General features: G+C 40.2%; 1 protein-coding gene across 9 annotated transcripts in view; it reads right to left on the minus strand.

Moving 5' to 3' along the window:
* The window catches only part of NEK10 (NIMA related kinase 10), a 376,418-nt gene that overhangs the window by 293,831 nt on the left and 63,487 nt on the right, over window positions 1-19,100 (minus strand). For all 9 annotated transcript variants that reach the window (XM_008266081.4, XM_008266080.4, XM_008266079.4 and 6 more), the window contains exons 12-17: window positions 15,513-15,737; window positions 10,960-11,099; window positions 8,336-8,397; window positions 3,272-3,349; window positions 1,441-1,505; window positions 16-118 (exon numbers count right to left, since the gene is read on the minus strand). In XM_008266081.4, the coding sequence (XP_008264303.2) occupies window positions 16-118; window positions 1,441-1,505; window positions 3,272-3,349; window positions 8,336-8,397; window positions 10,960-11,099; window positions 15,513-15,737 (673 nt within the window). The remainder of the gene's footprint in view (window positions 1-15; window positions 119-1,440; window positions 1,506-3,271; window positions 3,350-8,335; window positions 8,398-10,959; window positions 11,100-15,512; window positions 15,738-19,100) is intronic.

Here is a 19,100-nt window from a genome sequence, read left to right on the forward strand (position 1 = left end):
AAACACAGAACTTACCACTAATGAATTCAACTTGGATACCAATTCTCCATAAGCATTGATGTCACGAACATAATGCCCTATGTCAATGAAGATCTCAAACAAGTCGGTGGGGAAAAGTCTACAGGGAAAAATACACACGCACTTAACACAGAGCTCGGAAACTGCTGTTTATTGCCTCCCTTTTGAACATAGCTCACTCACAGGTTAATTATATGAAACCAGCTTAGCTTGCCTTGGTTATCAACAAAGTAGGGAAATAATATTCCCCAACTTGCCTTGCAAAAGTATGCTACAGCTACAGGGTTAAGAAAAAACACAGGAAAGTTCCAGAGATCTGCTCTGCAACATGGTGCTTATTTAACAATACTGTACTATACACTTAAGATTGTTAAGAAGGTAGACCTTATGCTATGTGATTTTTGTCACAATAAAAATATAAGTATGATAAGCACTATACAAATACATTATCTATAAGATATTTGGGGCTGTAGTTATTAAACATATTAGAAAGGAATGGTTATTGGGTATCATTGAGTGATATGAAATTTCATAAACACCATTTGATTCAGTCTTCATTTTAACCCTAGGAAACAAATAGTAACTTAATTTTTAAATGCTTTATGAAAATAAGATAAAAAATGCAGGTAAATGGAGAGACTTCTGCATCATTTCCAAGGTACTTGTTTCAAGACCTTGGAAAATGTTTACATTCACTAAAATGGGTGGTTTAGACTACAGAAGGAAAATTTATATTGGATAAATAATTTTACTTCCTTTTCTCTTAAATTCAAATGTTGTATAGAAATAAAACAACAACACAATATGCTCCATGTTTTTTGAACAAAAGTTATTACATTAACTCAAAACTTTATTTGTACTCTGCCTTATCAACAAAATTCTCATAAGAATGCTGGCCTATGACTTTGGCTAATCTGTCCAAATGCATGGTGCCTGCTTCCCAGGAGGCAACTTGTGGGTCACTCTCACCATCACAGCCTCCTCCCCTCCAAATGAACCCCTGCCCTCACAAGGAGACAGGACAAATAATTTGCTTTTCTATTGATTAAGGGGGAAATTATCAAATCAACTTTGTAATTTCAGAATGGACAAAAACAGGCACATATTTTTATGCTATCCATTTAAAATATAAATATCTTGAATTAAAAAAACCTAAAAAACCATAGTAGTCACACATAACTAAGAAGAGTTGTGCTCATATAGTGATTTATTCTCTTCTCCCACCATTCTGTTAATTTTTAACATCAGGGTGTTGCTGCCGCAGCTCAGTTATATCTGTTGGGGCTGAGAAATCAGGAAACACTTGCATTCCGATTCTTCCTTCAACTGCTGCATCTAACTCAGGGAGGTGAGAAAACAGTTCCAGTTCCAGCTAACCATCCCTCAAGTCTAATGAATCCTTAGGTTCCTTTAAGATCATACCTTTTGAAGAGTGGCCTGTTTCTTTCCATACTAAAGAGAAATCTCAATGCTCGGAAAGCATAACACTAGAAAATAAAAGGATACATGAATTTTCAATGGTGGCTCGGCAAACTATGACATTTACCGGGAAGAATTATCACGGAGTAAACATTAAAGTGACTTTTACTGTGAGTATCTGGCCTAAGTGGGAGCCAAAGCTTATAATGGAAAACAGAAAACACCTAACACCTGCATTAGCTCTCGCCTTTAAAAGTGTTTTTGTTGTAGAGCACTAGGGACCTTGGTCTTGTTTCACTCAGTTCTTTTCATTAATTCCTTTCTAGAGAGTGCACATGGAGCACAGAGACAAGAAATAAAATCCCTATGCTGAGAAAACCAAACGTCCAAAGATTTCCAGGAGCTCATGGTTTATTTTGTTTCTAGCCTGCTATGTATGCCTCAATATTTATATGGTTTCTGTGAGAAAACACCACAAGAAATGATGACATATAAAAATAGCCACAGGCGCACTGGACTCAACCTGACAAATTGGTCTCTTGAGTAAGGAGTCCTACGCAGTCCCCAAATAGAACAATCTACAGCAACTCCCTAGAACACTTAGAGAGAGGCCTGTGAGGGTTTAACTAAGGAAAATAAACAACTGAGATTTTGCAGTGCTGACCAAAAAAAAAAGAGAGAGAGCCCCCGGACTGCAGTTGTACCCACACAAAAGGCCACCTCTGGAGTGACAAGAGTCTGCTCAACTGAAGCTGGGACTGGCTCATAAAATTAATCATCCAAGAGGACAGACAGATGATGAAATGACATGAACGGGCTTGGTGAGACAAGGGGCTGCACACTCCTCAGAAACCATCTCCATTGGGATTGGGTAAGACCTCTCCTGATATCACTAAATGCTTGCAGGGTGGACGCAGCTGTGCTTCCCAGCACGATGGCCCACCGACCCCCACACCTGCATGTTGTCCTTGGTAGCTCTGCAAAGTGCCCGGCTACCAACACCCACACAGCTCAGGAGCCTCCACTAGCTGTGGCAGCCATCCTGCATGAGAGCTCTGCAATGGGACTGAAGTTCAAGGTTGTTTCCTATGTCCCTTGCTAAATGACATGGGGAAAAGGTGAGCTGAATGAAACTACTGCCAATTTAACTCTAACCCTGAATTTAACCTTCTAGCATCAGTGCAGACACGGGTGCCTCATTGCCCACTCTTCAGAAAAGCACACGGGGACCAGCAGAAGTGTGCTCTTCTGTTAGCTTTGAGGCCTCCTCTCCTGGGAAACACCCTTTCCCAGCCACACCTCAGTCCCACTGAGCAGCCTCCCTTCCTTAAGCATACGCTAAGCTCCTGGGCTTCTGCACTTTGCACATGCTGTTTGTGTATGGAATGCCTTTGCACTGTATAGCAGATGCTATTGGTACCTCACCCAATATCCCTTTAACCAATGGGTAAGTCCCTTTTCATCTATTAAGACCCATTTTACCACTTGTCCTTTTTGATTACTGTGACCCATGTTTAAAAATAGAAAATAATTTTCCTCTGTTGTTATTTTTTGATACAGAAGCAAAGCATTTTTTTTATAAAAGGAACTTCCTGATAAGAGCAGAAACAGCTAAATAAAATCACCGAATTCTCCCATACGGAGTGACTACTATTAAGCCTGTCAGAATGCTTTAATCCGATTTGTCTCCACAATCACCTCCCTGGCCAGATTTTTTTCCCCTCAGCACAGGGACCAACACAAACCTAAAAATTCTAAAATTCACAGGTTACGTAATCAAGTTTCCCCAGATTTCATTAGCTTGATACTGAAGAACAATAGACGTGTTTATTACCTGTAATAGATTAGTTTTTGCTCCATTCTTTTGTTTGTTTGGTAAAATTAATGTTGCAATTGTATATACACCATTTTCCTGGAAGAATAAAGGGGCTGTTATCAGTGACAAGTGACTTTGCCATGGAAGCACATAATAAAGCAGCAACTACAAACTTTCAAAAATTTGTTAAAACATAATAAAAATTTATGTTAAATTTATGTTAAATATGTTAGAATATTTTCAGAATTTTAAGTAAATAGAAAAATATTAAAATTTCCAACATAGTAGTTTACCAAAGATTATAACCACAACCTTAAACAATAATCAACTGTCTGTAATGAGTCATGATTATAATTATTAAAGTATATAAATTTATATGGAGTCAACACAAATGCCTATCAACTGATGATTGGACAAAGAAAGAAATAGAAAAAGACACCAAAAAATGGAAGAATACTCCATGTTCATGGATTGGAAGAATTGTCCACACTACCAAAGAAATTTACAGATTCACAACAGGAATCCCTGTGCACTTGCTCCCCATGTTGGACGTCTGTCCTTAATGAGTTGTACTATGAGAATTAACGGTAGAAAACTAGTCTTCAAACAGTACTTTATACTTTGTGCATCTATGTGGGTGCAAACTGTTGGAATATTTACTTAGTATAGAGTTGATCTTCTGTATATAAAGATAATTAAAAATGAATCTTAATGAATGGGATGGGAGAGGGTGTAGGAGGTGGGACAGGAGTGGGGGTAGGAGGGTGAGTATGGGGGGAAGAATCACTATAATCCAAAGGTGTACTTATGAAATTTATATTTATTAAATAAAAGCTTTCTTTAAAAAAAGACACTGCAAATTTAAAAAAAAAGAAATTTACAGATTCATGCCATCCCAATCAAAATGAATTATCTTCCGAGATAAAAAAAAAATGTTAAAATCCATATGGAAACACAAGAGACCTCCAATAGCTAAAGCCATCTGAAGCCACAAAAATAAAGTTGGGAGCATCACAATACCTAATTTCAATACATACTACAGGGAAGTTATAATCAAAACAGCCTGATACTGACACAAAAATAGACATGCAGGACAATGGATCAGAATAGAAACTCCAGAAATTAATCCATGCAGCTTCAACCAACTAGTTTTTGACAAATGAGCTAAAATCAATCCCAGAGAAAGGATAATCTCTTCAATAAATGGTGTAGGAAAAATTGGATCTCTACATGCAAAGTATGAAACAAGACCCCTACCTTACACCTTAAATAAAAATCAATTCACAATGGATCAAGGATCTAAATATGTGGCCTGATATCAAATTACTAGAGGGAAACTCTGAAAGACATTGACACAGGCAAAGAGTTCTTAGAAAAGATCCTAGAGGCAGAGGCAATCAAAGCAAAAAATAGACAAATTGGATTACATCAAGCTGAGAAGCTTCTGCACTGCAAAGGAAACATTCAAAAAAGTGAAGAGGCAACTGACAGAATGAGAGAAAATATTTACAAACTATGCAACTGACAAACAATTGATATATAGGATCTATAAAGAGCTCAAGAAATCCAACAAATACAAAACAAACAACCCACTTAAGAAATTGTTAAAGGACATAAACAGGCATTTTTCAAGGAATGAAATACAAATGGCCAACGATCAGGATCACTAGCATCAGGGAAATGCAAATCAAAACCACTATCAGAGGCCAGCGCCACAGCTCACTAGCCTAATCCTTTGCCTGTGGCATCGGCACTCTGGGCTCTAGACCCAGATGGGGTGCCAAATTCCATCCCGGTTGCTCCTCTTCCAGTCTAGCTCTCTGATGTGGCCCAGGAAGGCAGTGGAGGATGGCCCAAGTGCTTGGGCCCTGCACCCGCAAGGGAGACCAGGAAGAAGCACCTGGCTCCTGGCTTCTGATCAGCGCAGCGCCAGCCATAGCAGCCATTTGGGGGTGAACCAACAGAAGGAAGACCTTTCTCTCTGTCTCTCTCTCTCTCTGTCTAACTCTGCCTGTCCAAAAAAAAAAAAAAAAAAAAAAAAAAAAACCACTACCAGATTTCACCTCACCCCAATTAGAATGGCTATCATCCAAAAATCAAAAAATAATAAATGCTGGCAAAGATGTAGAGAAAAAGGTATCCTAATGCACTGTTGGTGGAAATGTAAACTTATACAACCATAATGGAAGACAGTACGGAGATTCCTCAGAAATCTGAAAATAGAACTATCATATGACCCAGCCATCTCACTCCTTGGAATTTATCCAAACGAAATGAAATAAGCATATGAAAAAGTTATTTGTACCCCCATGTTTATTGCAGCTCCATTCACAATAAGAGCTAAGATATAAAATCAACCCAGATATCCATCAACAGATGACTGGGTAAAGAAATAGTGGTAATATACATTATAGAATACTATTCAGCCACAAAAATTAATGAAATCCTATCTTTTGCAACAAAATAGATGCAACTGAAAACCAATATGCTTAATGAAATATCCTGTCCCAAAAGACAAATATCATATGTTTTTTCTGATATGTGGTAGTTAATATAGAATACCAAAAAAATGTATAGGAATGAAATGGACATCTTGATATTTGATTGTTATTTTTAACTCTTGTTTATACTCCTATGGAACTGTGGTCTTTCTGTTTTTTTACTTGTTGGATATTATGATTAATGATGGATTAAGCCTGTGATTATAGAGTAAACTGAAAGCACATTTTTACAACAATTAAAAAAAAGGAAGGAAGGAAAGAAGGAGGGAGATTGAGGGTGGGGAAAAATTTGGGATAATTAATATACAGAGTACAAAAATATGTAACATATATGAGCAAATTGACATTTTGAGATTTGATGATTGTTTATAGCCCTTGTCTACACTCTTTGAGGAACATTGTTTTGTTTTGTTTTCACTCACTATTTATTGCATCCTTTATTGAGTGGAAATTTAAACTTACGATTATAAAGAAAATCTAAAGTATGCCATTGTAAAAATTTAAATAAAAATAAGAAAAGAAGGAGGGGAGAGGGTGGGAATGAGGGAGAGATGGAAAATATGCATGAAATACAAAAAAAAAGCTATTGTAAAAATTAAAGGAAAAAAGAAAAGAAAGAAGGAGGGTAGTTTGAGGGAGCCAAGTATGGTTATCTTCTTAGAATTGTATCTATGAAACACAAGAAATCTGTTCTCCTTCTATTAATAAAAATTAAGGAAATGATAAAGTATATAAATTTAAAGTGTTTAAATACAGTAAAAGAAAAAACATAAATTTTAAATAGGAACAGAGAAAAAGAATCCTAAAATCTTTTTTTTTAAACTTTTACTTAATGAATATAAATTTCCAAAGTACAGCTTATGGATTACAATGGCTTCCCCCACCATAACTTCCCTCCCACCCGCAACCCTCCCCTTCCCCGCTCCCTCTCCCCTTTGATTCATATCAAGATTCATTTCCAATTCTCTTTATATACAGAAGATCAGTTTAGCATATATTAAGTAAAGCTTTCAACAGTTTGCAGCCACACAGAAACACAAAGTGAAAAATACTGTTTGAGTACTAGTTATAGCATTAAATCACAATGTTCAGCATATTAAGGACAGAGATCCTACATGAGCAGTAAGTGCACAGTGACTCCTGTTGTTGACTTAACAAATTGACACTCTAGTTTATGGCGTCAGTAATCACCCTGGGCTCTTGTCATGAGTTGCCAAGGCTATGGAGGCCTTTTGAGTTTGCCAACTCTGATCATATTTAGACAAGGTCATAGTCAAAGTGGAAGTTCTCTCCTCCCTTCAGAGAAAGGTACCTCCTTCTTTGATGACCTGTTCTTTCCACTGGGATCTCACTCGCAGAGATCTTTCATTTAGGTCATTTTTTTTGCCAGAGTGTCGGTTTTCCATGCCTAAAATACTCTCATGGGCTTTTCAGCCAGATCCGAATGCCTTAAGGGCTAAAAGAATCCTAAAATCTTTACACTCTTCATTTTAAATAGTTAACTATGAATATAACCTCTCTTTGTAGTTTTAGAAATTAAAGAATACATATAGAATGATCATAAAAATTTAAGGAAAAGAAACAAGAATAACAAACTTTAAAAATAGAAAATGAAAGCTACTGTTTGAACTAGTTAATGCCTTCCTAGACTTACCCAAATACAAATATTTACATGGAGGAAGGAACAAAATGTATTTACTTATTGCTACTTTTTTGGTAGGTATTAAATATACAAATTAGTGGTCTCTGTTATGTAGCATAGTTATATTATAACCCCAAAGAACTCTACCTACCTTACTGCATATAATCTTCATAGCTATTTTGTAAATAATTTCTAACTTCCTGTTTTATGCTTGGGAAAATAAGACTTAGCAATGTTAAGGCATTTCTTCTAGGAGCTAAGGCAATAAGATGTGATAGCAGAAACTCCACCTCAATCTAGGTAATACCAAATACCCTGTCCTTCCAGCTACCCCTGATTTACTGAGCTCCCCCAGGGACTTCCACCTTAAGTAATGTGAACCTTTAATAACATTTATGGATTTGTATATTTTGAAGTGAAAGTTGGATGTATTGTATTGAACCCCCCCAAAAACATCTCCCCTATAAAATTCAGTAAACAGGAGGTAGCTTTTGAAATACAAACTAAAACACAGGTTAAATACACAGATGAGTATATTTATATGTTCATTTATTTAATTATATAACTGCATAAATATTATATTAATTAATGACTTATACTCTGAAATTGGTTTCTTGGCCATCAATATTTTGCTCGGTTATGACTCTTGTCCATAACCCAAAGAATGCTACAGGATCAGAATTAAGGCCATTCAGGCTACACATAACTTAGGAAAGAAACAGCAACATCAATTAACCACATGGTCAGACCTTTTTAAGTCAAGTGAGTTAAAGGAAGAAGGACAAAAATTTAAAAATGGACATATCTAACTTAAACAAGAAATGTTAAAATTTTTTAAAATCACATGATGGTATCCTACTTTGTGGGGTTCACACTGCCAAGAGAGGATTACTCATGATCTGCCTATGGGAGCCTGACCTGGGAGAGCAGAGTTCTCACCTGGACCACCTGGTGGGCATTGGTGTCATTGAGCACCAGTTCCGTGAGGGCGGCACAACAGGCTGCAATGAGAAGCCAAGAGCACGGTCAGCAAGGTCCTCGCAATCAGTACACTTTCCTAGCAACACTCGGATTCCGCCGGGTGTTCACTTCAAAGTCCCCACTCAAGAGCACTGTTTTCCTGCTGGCACAGCTCTGGGGGAATGATTCCTAATGTTCTAATTTATGTGCATATACATCCCATCACAGTCTTTTATTAAGCACGTACTGTGTGCCAGGAGGCAGGGACTCTGTCTCTCAGGTTCATTCCAATCCCCAGTGCCCAACATGTGCCTGGTACTTAGGTTCTCAATAAATACACCTACAATGCTAGATAGATGAACACATGTTTTCTATGTATTGTCCTCACACGTGATCCTTGTCATCGGAATGTGTACTATGATTAAGTTTTACTTATGAGAAGACAGGTTCTGACAGGTGAATAGATTAGGCCATACAACCAGAGTGGAAGGGGTCAACAGGGGGAGCCTAGTCTGTCAGACATTCAATTCAGCATGCCTCCCACAGTCATCACGGCAGCCTCTGGTGGTATTCTGCACTGATCTTTGTTCTCCCAGAGGCATGCCAGCTGCTGTGGTAAGGAGCACTCAGATGACTGAGTCCCTGCTGGTAGTCCAGACTGCGCTAAAGGTTTTATGTACATCCTCTGGTAATTCTCACAAAAGCCTTCTAATTACGACACCATTACTGGCTGACACAGACAGTATGCCTGTGACTTGGCAGTGGAGATGCTGCTTAGGGGTGCCCAGATCCAACATGAGAGTGTCTGGGTTTGAGTCCTATTCCTGGCTTCTGACTCCAGCTTCTTGCTAATGTGCAGTAGATCCCTGTCACCCACATGGAAGACCTGGATTGAATTCCTGGCTCCCAGAGTCAGCCGGGCCTAACCCTAGCAATTGCAGGATAGGAATTTTTTCTCTCTCTGCCTCCCTCTCTTCCCCTCTCAAAATAAATAAATAAATAAATAAAAACTAAGCTGAGACTCACAGAGGTTAAAGAACTTGTCCAAAGCCATATGGCTGCCAAAGTAGATGGAGCCAAACTTAGATCCTATTCTTAACTCCTTAACTTTTTATTTTTATTATTTTTCCCTTTTTATTTAGGTATTAAATAAGCTATGTAAAGCAAGTGTACAGCTCCATGAGCCATCCTATTTCTATATACCCTGAAGCTACCCCCCACCCAGAGGCTCCCTCGTGCCCCTCTGAGGACATAAATCCTCCTGTAATCCCACATTATGGGTCACTGCTCTTTTGACATCTATCGCCATCAATCTCACCCACTCTCTCAGGAGTCCAAGAAAGTCTGGGTGCTCTGAGAGTGAGGTGATCACACTTCCAGGGAGCCATCACATAGGGAGCTGCCAACACAAGCCCTGTGTTGAGACCAAGGCCTTCAGAGTGGGCAGAAAGAACAACTGGAGGGTCCCATTTCCCTGTCTGCCTGTGTCAGTGAAGAAACATCTCCATTCTTCAGGAGAAAACACTGGGGATCAAAGAAAGGCTGCCATCTCCTGCCCGTACTCCCTCATCCCTCTCCCACCCTCTCTGCTCCTCCATCTCAGGTTCTCCTTGACCTTTAATGGGCCCACACCACACTCTCTGCTCCCTTTATGGCAGCTACAAGAGCACCAGCTTAGCCAGAAACCCTCAGACTGCACTGTAGCCCCACTTGTCCCAAAGGCCAGGTGCCACCATGCACCTGTTCAAGGCAGCCTACCCCCAACAGCATATGCAAGCATCGCTTCTATTGCTTTCATGTGAAACGTACACACAGGGGTAGCACGTCTCTCTGTCCTCTCTTTGGAGCTCATACATGTGAGGAAGGCACCCTCTTGCATCTGGTGAGATGGGAATATGTGCAGTAGATTCTCCCTTAGGTAAGGTGGTCCAAGATTTAGAAATTTCTAGGAAGTATGACTCTGGACACAGATCAAACTGCATTTTCTAACCTAGCTTTGCCAGTAATAAAACTAATATTCACTTTCTTCTCATTTTAAAATTTTCTACTTATATATTTGAGAGACATAGAAAGCAAGCTTCCATCTGCTGGTTTACTCCTCAGATGCCTACAGCAGCTAGAACTGAGCCAAGCTACATCCTGGAGCCAAGAACTCAGTCCAGGTCTTCAACGAGGGTGACAAGAACCCAGCTACTTGAGCCATCCCTGCTGCCTCCCAGGGTATGCACTACCAGGAAACTAATCAGTAACCAGGGCCAGGGATTGAACTGGGGTTCTCCTGTGTGGGACACAGATGTCCTAACTGGCTTCCTAAGTGCAGGGTCAAACACCTGCCCCATTGTCCCATCTCGTTAAGTCAGGCTTCCGTGCATACTTTTCAATGAGTTCAGAACGTGGAAGGGAGAGAAAAGCTTGCTGTTTTACTAACCCGCAAGTCCAGCACTGACTTCTGGCAACCACATGGGTTTCACTCTAGATTTTTGCAAAGTTATAAAATGTGCCTAACTAACATTATCACACTAATCTTGAAACAGAGACTAATAATACAGAATAGCAAATTATATAATATTGAATAATAAGCCATAGTAACATAACATAAACACCTGCTTGAAGAGAGAAGGTATTTTCTTGTATTTCTCGAGGGCTCAAATCTTCTGACAAATGAAGCTGCTGGATCCGGCCTGCAGCATTTGCGCTAGACAAGCTTCCAAGGGAGGAGCGATCAGAAACAAAATTTCTGTCTCTGGAAAAAAAGAGGTAAATGCACAGACCATTTATCAGTTTTTCTTCGTGCTCACTGTCTTCTTCTGTGTTATTTTTATTATTTCGCTTTCCTTCCACCTAGAATTGATTTCTGTGTGTGGTGTGAGGTAGGAGCCATATCTTCATTTCTTTTATGGCTGCTAAAATACTTCCTGAAAAGACTGCTCTTTCTCTTGCTCTGCACAGCTCACCACCTTGGTTTGTGAACTCTGTTTTGCTTCAATTAATTCACATGAATATATCTCAGTTTTGATTGTTCTGAATTTTCTTTTTCCATGAAATTCCAATCTTCCTTTATTTTAGGAAAGTCCTTTTCTGAGATACTTCTAATTTTTGTTCCTTTTTATATTTCTCTGTATCTCTGGGATCTCAATTATCTACATGTTGAAAACTGATGTACTAGGCCAGCGCCGTGGCTCACTTGGCTAATCCTCCACCTGTGGTGCCGGCACCCTGGGTTCTAGTCCCAGTTGCTCCTCTTCCAGTCCAGCTCTCTGCTGTGGCCCGGAAGGGCAGTGGAGGATGGCCCAAGTGCTTGGGCCCCTGTACCCACATGGGAGACCGGAAGGAAGCACCCAGCTCCTGGCTTCATAGCTCCAGCTGTAGCAGCCGTTAGGGGAGTGAACCAACCGAAGGAAGACCTTTCTGTCTCTCTCTGTCTATAACTCTACCTGTCAAATAAAAAGAAGAAGAAAGAAAACTGAGGTACTGACCTTCCCTTCACTTCTGAATTACCTTCCTGTCTTTGTCTTTTTCCTGTGTATTCTATATTATCTTTTAAGCTTCTTCTCTATTTCACTACTCTCAGTGTTTTTCTGGTATCCCAGTGAACTCATCGGTTCCATGGGTTTTATTTAGTCCTTGTGTTCTTTCTTCTGCAATCTCCTGCCATTCCTGTTGTCTTATCTCACCTTTAATCTCATTTCATGAACTCAAGTTCTGCTTACTGTCTGTTTTTCTGTGTTCTTAGTGCGCTGGCTTCTACAATATATGGATGCTTCACCTGTCCTTTGTCTGCCTTGGTCCCTTTTGCTTTACAGGACTGCTGTCGCTTTTTCACTTCTCTCTGATTTGTGACTGCAGTTCCATCTGAATTTATATGTGCCCAATATAATGCAGATGGAGTATCTTTGATTTCCATCCCAGATAATCTGGGTCCACTGGTATCCTTCCTTCAATGGGCATGGAAATGGGCAGAGAGACAGTCACAAAAGGGGTGATCTTATCAGTCAACATGATCATCTGAAGACTCAAATGGTAGGGATCTCTCCAAGTTATAGAGAACATGGAGCCCTGTGGGAACTGCCTTTGAATTTGGGATTGCAGATGAAAGGGCATGGACAGATTTCTAAAAACTGCACTGACAATAGTGACTATTCATACTCAAGCCACCAGACAACCTGGAAACCTCCACCCCCTAGTACCTGCTCCAGGCAGCCTAAGGGCAGGCACAAGCTGTGAACGGATATTGTTTACCCAGCTGGGGTAATAAATTCTCCCAGAGCTCCAGAGACATATTTAACATTGAGTAAGGGTTAACACATCATCTTCCCATGGAAGAGCTTTCTAACACTGACCAGGATACAGACTACAAAATAACTCTTTAAACATGAAAGAACTTTTTCTATTATGGATACATATGACTTAACAAAAGAGAAAGCTAGTACCTGATATTAGACTCAACTCTGTGCAAGAAAAAAGGCAGATTTTCATCATTAAAGTATTGCTGAACTATTATAGAATTTTTTATTATTAAATAAAGCTACTTTCTGAAAGGGCAAACCACAGTGTTATAATAACTCTGACTGACAAATACTAAATAATACCATAACCAACATCATCATCACCATCAACATCCTACAAACCCAAGCAAAAAAATCTTTGGCAATTATAATTATTTTGACCAAGGAGCTAGCTTACTATGTCACAACATTTTTGGAAGATTAATACTTTACATCTTAAAGTAACTGAGGGGCGGGTGTCGGGTGCACTGTTTAAGTTGCCACTTGGAATGCCTGCTTCCCATACTGGAGGGCCTGGGTTGGAGTCCTGTCTTTATTTCTCATTCCAGATTCTTGCTAATACACAGTCTGGGAGGCAGAAGGTGATGGTTCAAGTTCTTGGGTCCCTGAAACTCATGTGGGAGACCTAGATTGAGTTCCTAGCTCTTGGCTTTAGCCTGACCCAGCCCTGGTTACTGTGGGCTTCTGGGGAGTGCACCAGTGGATGTAAGATCTCTGTCTCCCCCTCTTTCTCTCTCTGTATGTTTGTACCTAAGCTTTTCAAATAAATAAAACACATTTTTTAAATTAAAAACAAATGAAGTAATTGGGACATTCATAAAAGCAAGAAGACTGTCAATGGTTTATAAATTTTTCTCTTTTGTTTCAGTAACAACAGAAATCATGAGCAATGTTACAGTTTGTATTTGCTCTTGTGCTTTGAAATGTTCCCTCAGAGAAAATGAAATTGGTAACACACAGTTCTGCAATATTCCTGGAAGAATAAAATGAACGAAATCTTAATAATATTGATTTGATAACATCTGGTTATATTAAAATTAAGTCACTCTGCTTTTATTAGGATGGGCTTTATTTATGTACTACTGATCATAAACATGACCTGTTTCAGACAGACATATTTATTTTTAACTCTGATTCAGCATCCATAGAGCTGAGTTATGCTTTTGTAAGTAACTGAATTTTCCCATGGATGGTACCAAAAATATATTCTTACTCAATACTTCATAAAATATAATAGTCACATTGCAACATAATTCCAAAGAACCCTTTTAAAATTTGTTTGTTTGAAAGGCAGAGAGAGAAAGAGACAGACAGAGTGAGAGAGATCTCCCAAATGGCTGCAAAGGCCAGGGCTGAACCAGACCAAAGCCAGGAGCCAGGAGCTTTTTCCAGGTCTCCCATGTGGGTGCAGGGGCCCAAGCACTTGGAACTGTCGCTCCCCCTCTTCGTGGAGGAACGACACTAAACCCTGCCTAGGCTTCATATCCGAGTCACGGCACCATTATGTCGCTCCCCCTCTTCGTGGAGGAACGACACTAAGCCCTGCCTAGGCTTCATATCCGAGTCACGGCACCATTATGTCGCTCCCCCTCTTCGTGGAGGAACGACACAGGACCCTGCGCTGTTCTCTTCGTCTGCTCGGCCCTCCCCGGGTTTGCTGCTGGTTCTTCCCGGGTTGGCTACTATCCCTTCCACCTCCGTGGAAGGGCAGTTCCCCCTGGCCACATTCCCCACTTCCGCAGGGGAGCGGCACACCGCCGGCCGGCTTTCTCGGGGGCTGCACAGGTGTTCCTTCAGCTAGATGTTCCCCTTAGATGTTACCCATAGATGTTCCTGGTGCATGCCATCTCTCTCCTCCTTTATAGTCCTCCTCCGCCAATCCCAACTCGGCTGCCCACACGCCGAGTACGCTGCTCTCCTCCAATCAGGAGCAAGTCCTACAGTTTATTAGTTGAACTGGAGGCAGCTGTGCGGAAGCTGTTTACTTCTCTCCCAGCGCCATATTGTGGGAGAGCAGATGCATAGAATAAGTCCTAATTCCAGTAACTCAGTCTAGTCCGGTTTGCTCCCCACAGGAACATCTTCTGTTGCCTTCATAGGCACATTAGCAGGAAAGCTGGATGAGAAGTGGAGTAGCCAGGACTCAAACCAGAGTGCATATGGGATGCTGGCACTAAAGGCAGAGGCTTAACTTTATGCACCACAGCGCCAGCCCCAGAATTTCAATTTGAAGCTATATTAACAAACCAGCCCTTCCCATACTCACAGCTTAGAATATCACTGGAATACTTTAAAAGGTCATAATATCCACTTTAAAGGACTGCACATAAAGATGATAGAGAAAAGTACAGCAACTCAACCAGCATCAGTAACATAGCAACCATTTGATTGATCACGTTCTTTTTATATTAAATAGAATTATGCATTCGTTCCTTTAATATAGACTTTGTTTTTCTTTTACAAAGAGATGATATACATGCACATGTTAACATTTTAGTATATTATCAGCATTATTGCGCTTGTTGAAATTACAAAGTGCATACACTGATTTAAGGAAAAGATGCAAGACAAATATTTTCTTTACTAGATTTCCACTGATGGCCTTGTACATGCCCACCATTGAACTGGAGGCTGCTGATACAAAGACAAATAGGAGAGCTCCCAAGGCATATAAAAGATAAACACTCCTGACTTTGATTTAGAGCATTCTTACTACAGGTATAAACAGCTCGGGAAAATATGAATGACCAAACAAACAAACAAAACCCCAAAGCAGGAGGGAAGGAGGTCAGTGTGGACCTAATCTGCCATCTTGACATGGAGGACCCAGCCTCTGTGAAGTCGGCAAAGGAGACCCAAGCCAGACTCACCCTCGTAAAAGGTGAAGAAGCTGCTTGATGCCTCCCCAAATGCGGATCTCCACGCTGGTCTCGGGGTCCTCACAAAGCTGCACCAGGATCCAGACGACACTCCAGAGCAGCTTCAGGTGGTCAGAGTGGAGCAGACTCAGGAGGACGGGTACGCCCTCGTAGAGCTTCACCTGCTCCTTCACCTGGGGCTCGGCACAAAGCAGGCGCAGCAGCTCCGCCGTCAGCCTGGAAGGGCAGGAGGGGATTCGCAGCATCACCAGTCAGTGGCTTTACATTTAGGCCAAGGCTCTCACCACGGCACGCGATGTAACACTGGTGTTTTCTACGTCATGAGTCACACTGCACTGTCTGAAAAGGGCCATATCAAAGCCAAGTGTCTTTGGCTTTGCTGACCACACGATCTCTGTCACAACCACTCATCTACGCCAAGACAGCATGAAAGCAGCCACAGACAGCACACAAACACGAACGAATGGGCATGGCTGGGTTACAACAGTTCTGTATTTGCAGAAACAAGTGGCAGGCCAAGTGTAGCCTGAAGGGCATGGTTTGCTGACCACTGTTCTAAATCATGCCCTTATTGTATCCTCGTGGGTCTGACCCAAAGTCTACTGACCAGCAGGTATATACAGATCACAAACACTATGATTAGCACTGTGCCAAAGATAATAATAGATTTAATCTTGTCTTCAGAAACTAGTTGCAAAAATAAGACACTCATAGGAAATTTCAAGAATGTTACTATTCAGGGTACTTAAGTCAAAGTGCCCAGAGACTTATCTAAAGAGTTAAATAAAACTGACACTTAAGGTACAAGGCCCAGAATAGCAAGGAAACTATGATAATACACGTTTCATAGAATCAACCTAGCCCCGCCGTCTCACAATTCTCAACACCCCCCTCCCAAAGATGGTGTCATCCACTCCCATGGCTACAAACTCTTAGCATAGACATTGCTCCTCACCAAAGTGACATTCCACAAGTGTGCAGAAAACATCACCCTATGGCTAAACTCAAAATTGTTCTCCCCCTCTCCAGATCTGTTCTTCTGAGATCCCGAGTCTTGACTCCTACGATCAGCACAGTCTTTCTAACTTTCCAAGCCAGAAAACTGGGAGTCCTCAGAATACATCTTGTCCTTACACACCCCATCACTGCCAATCAAGAGCCCATAGTCACTCCTATTATCTAGGCAGCTCCTAGGATTAAAGCTTCTGAAAGCTACACAATTTGTTAACTCCACTGCTCTCATCCTTGGGATCCTTAGGCACCCTCCAGCCCCTCCGTCATCTCCCAGTTCCATAATCTCATTCCCGTGCTGCTTTATACTCCCAGTTTTCTGTGGCTTCTCTCCCTCCTGATGTTCTGCTCTGACACTAAGAACATAGGGTCTAGGGGTCAGCACTGAGGGGCAGTGGGCTAAGCTGCTGTCCGTAACACTGGTATACCCTATTGGAGCACCAGCTCAAATCCCAGCTGCTCCACTTCCCATTCAGCTCCCTGTTAATGAGCCTAGGGAAAGCAGGGGACAGTGGCCCAAGTACTTGGGCCCCTGCTACCTATGAGGGAGATCTGGATGGAACTCCAGGCTCCTAGCTTCAGCCTGGCCCCACTATAACCACTGTAGCCATTTGGAGAATGCAATAACAGATGAAAGGTGTACTCTGTGTGTCCATCTACTGAATCACTCTAATACCTCATAATTAAACAGTGATTTACTGTCTGTCTCCACCCTACATGATATCCTCATATCTTAATTGCCTTTGGTTTTCTAATACCTGGTAGAGTGTGGCACTTCACTTGTTGGATCTATCAGTTCAGATAGCTATGTCTCTAAGCTAAGCCCTCTCACTGTTGTCTGAATTTAACACTTCTGTAAAAAGCATTAAATCAGATTGTAAGAAAAATCCAGAAGGATTTACTGTGTCAGAGCCTCACTGCTTGGGATTTGTTACCTATTTTCCCTCTTTAGAAACTTATAACTTATTCCACTAGATATCATATGATGCAGACTGAAACTTTAAACACAGCAACAGCAACCTAGTAACTATTTGGGAACCTAGTAACTATTTGGGAACAGTAATTCTTTAGAACAATATCCAATTCAAGTGAAAATAAATCCATTTTATAGCAGATTCTATTTTAAGTTATAACAAGTGATCATAAAACAAGTCAGAATATATCTTATATTGATGCCTTAAACAAAATGGTTTTTAGCAATCTAATTATTTATTCCACACACAATTTGCAGTTACTGAAAGTAGAGCAACCTCATAGTTTCTTTCCCTAAAAATACAAATGTAAATAAGTGCAATTAAAAAACATTAAAGAAGCCATCATATATGTAATTAGATTCTATGCCAAGACCTAAAAGTAATGCAGAACTGAAGATAAATCAATATACCCCTTTGCTCTAGTCTTTTTATATAAACTTAAAAAGAAAATAAATGCCAAGCTGACTCATGGTATTCAGTGAACAATATAAATAACATATGCAAGGTGCTTCAACATTCACAAATCAATAAACATCATAAGTCACATCAATAAAATGAAGAACAAAAACCATATGGTCATCTCAGTAGATGCAGAGAAAGCATGTGATAAGATTCAACGCACCTTCAAGATTAAAAACCCTCCACAAATTAGGTATAGAAGGAACATTCCTCAAAATTATAAATCCTTAGGGTTTTCCCTTAGGGCTCTGGGAAGGTTTTGTTGCCCCGTGTTATCAGGTAACCCATCTGGTCCTGAGGAGAGAATTCTCCTGGGAGCTTTGGGGGCAAAGGGTTTCAATAGATGGTTCTCAAACAAAGTAATACAAATGGCCAACAAACATATAAAAAAAAAACTCAACATCAGTAGCCAGCAGGGAATCAAAGCAAAGCTACAATGAGATATCCCCTCATCCCTGTCACCATGGCTAAAATCCAAAACACAGACAGTGACAAATGCTGGCAAGGATGTGGACAAAGGGGAACATTTATACACTGTTGGTGGGAATGTAATTAGTGCAGTCACTGTGGAAAACAGGGTGGAGATTTCTTTAAAAAAACAGAAAATATACTTGCCATATGATCTGACAATCCCACTACTGGGTATATACCCAAAAGTCTTGAACACAATGTATCAAAAGGATACCTGCACCATCATGTGAATAGCAGCACTGTTCACAATAGCCAAAATTTGGAATCAACCAAAGTTTCCCTCATCAGATGTATGTATAAAGAAAATGTGGTATAAATACATAGTGGAATATTATTCAGCTATAAAAAGGAATGATATTCTACCATTTGCAACAAAATGGATGCAACTGGAAGCCTTCACATTGAGCAAAATAAGCAGGACACAAAAAGACAAATATTACATGTTCTCCCTTATATGTGGGAGTTAAATTTAAAAAAACAAAAAAAAAGGTTTTGTGAATCAGTATTGCTGCATATTTTTTCAAAAGTTTGTTTTACAAATTTGTCAATCAATGGTTAAGAATGTTATACTACTAGTTTTAATGATCTCTGGTTATTTTAAAATTTACTGGATATGGGAGAAATGGTCATTTTTTTCTTTCAATTATTGTATATAGCTGTTGTA

The sequence above is a fragment of the Oryctolagus cuniculus genome, chromosome 4 (assembly GCF_964237555.1).
Source record: "Oryctolagus cuniculus chromosome 4, mOryCun1.1, whole genome shotgun sequence".
Taxonomy (NCBI): domain Eukaryota; kingdom Metazoa; phylum Chordata; class Mammalia; order Lagomorpha; family Leporidae; genus Oryctolagus; species Oryctolagus cuniculus.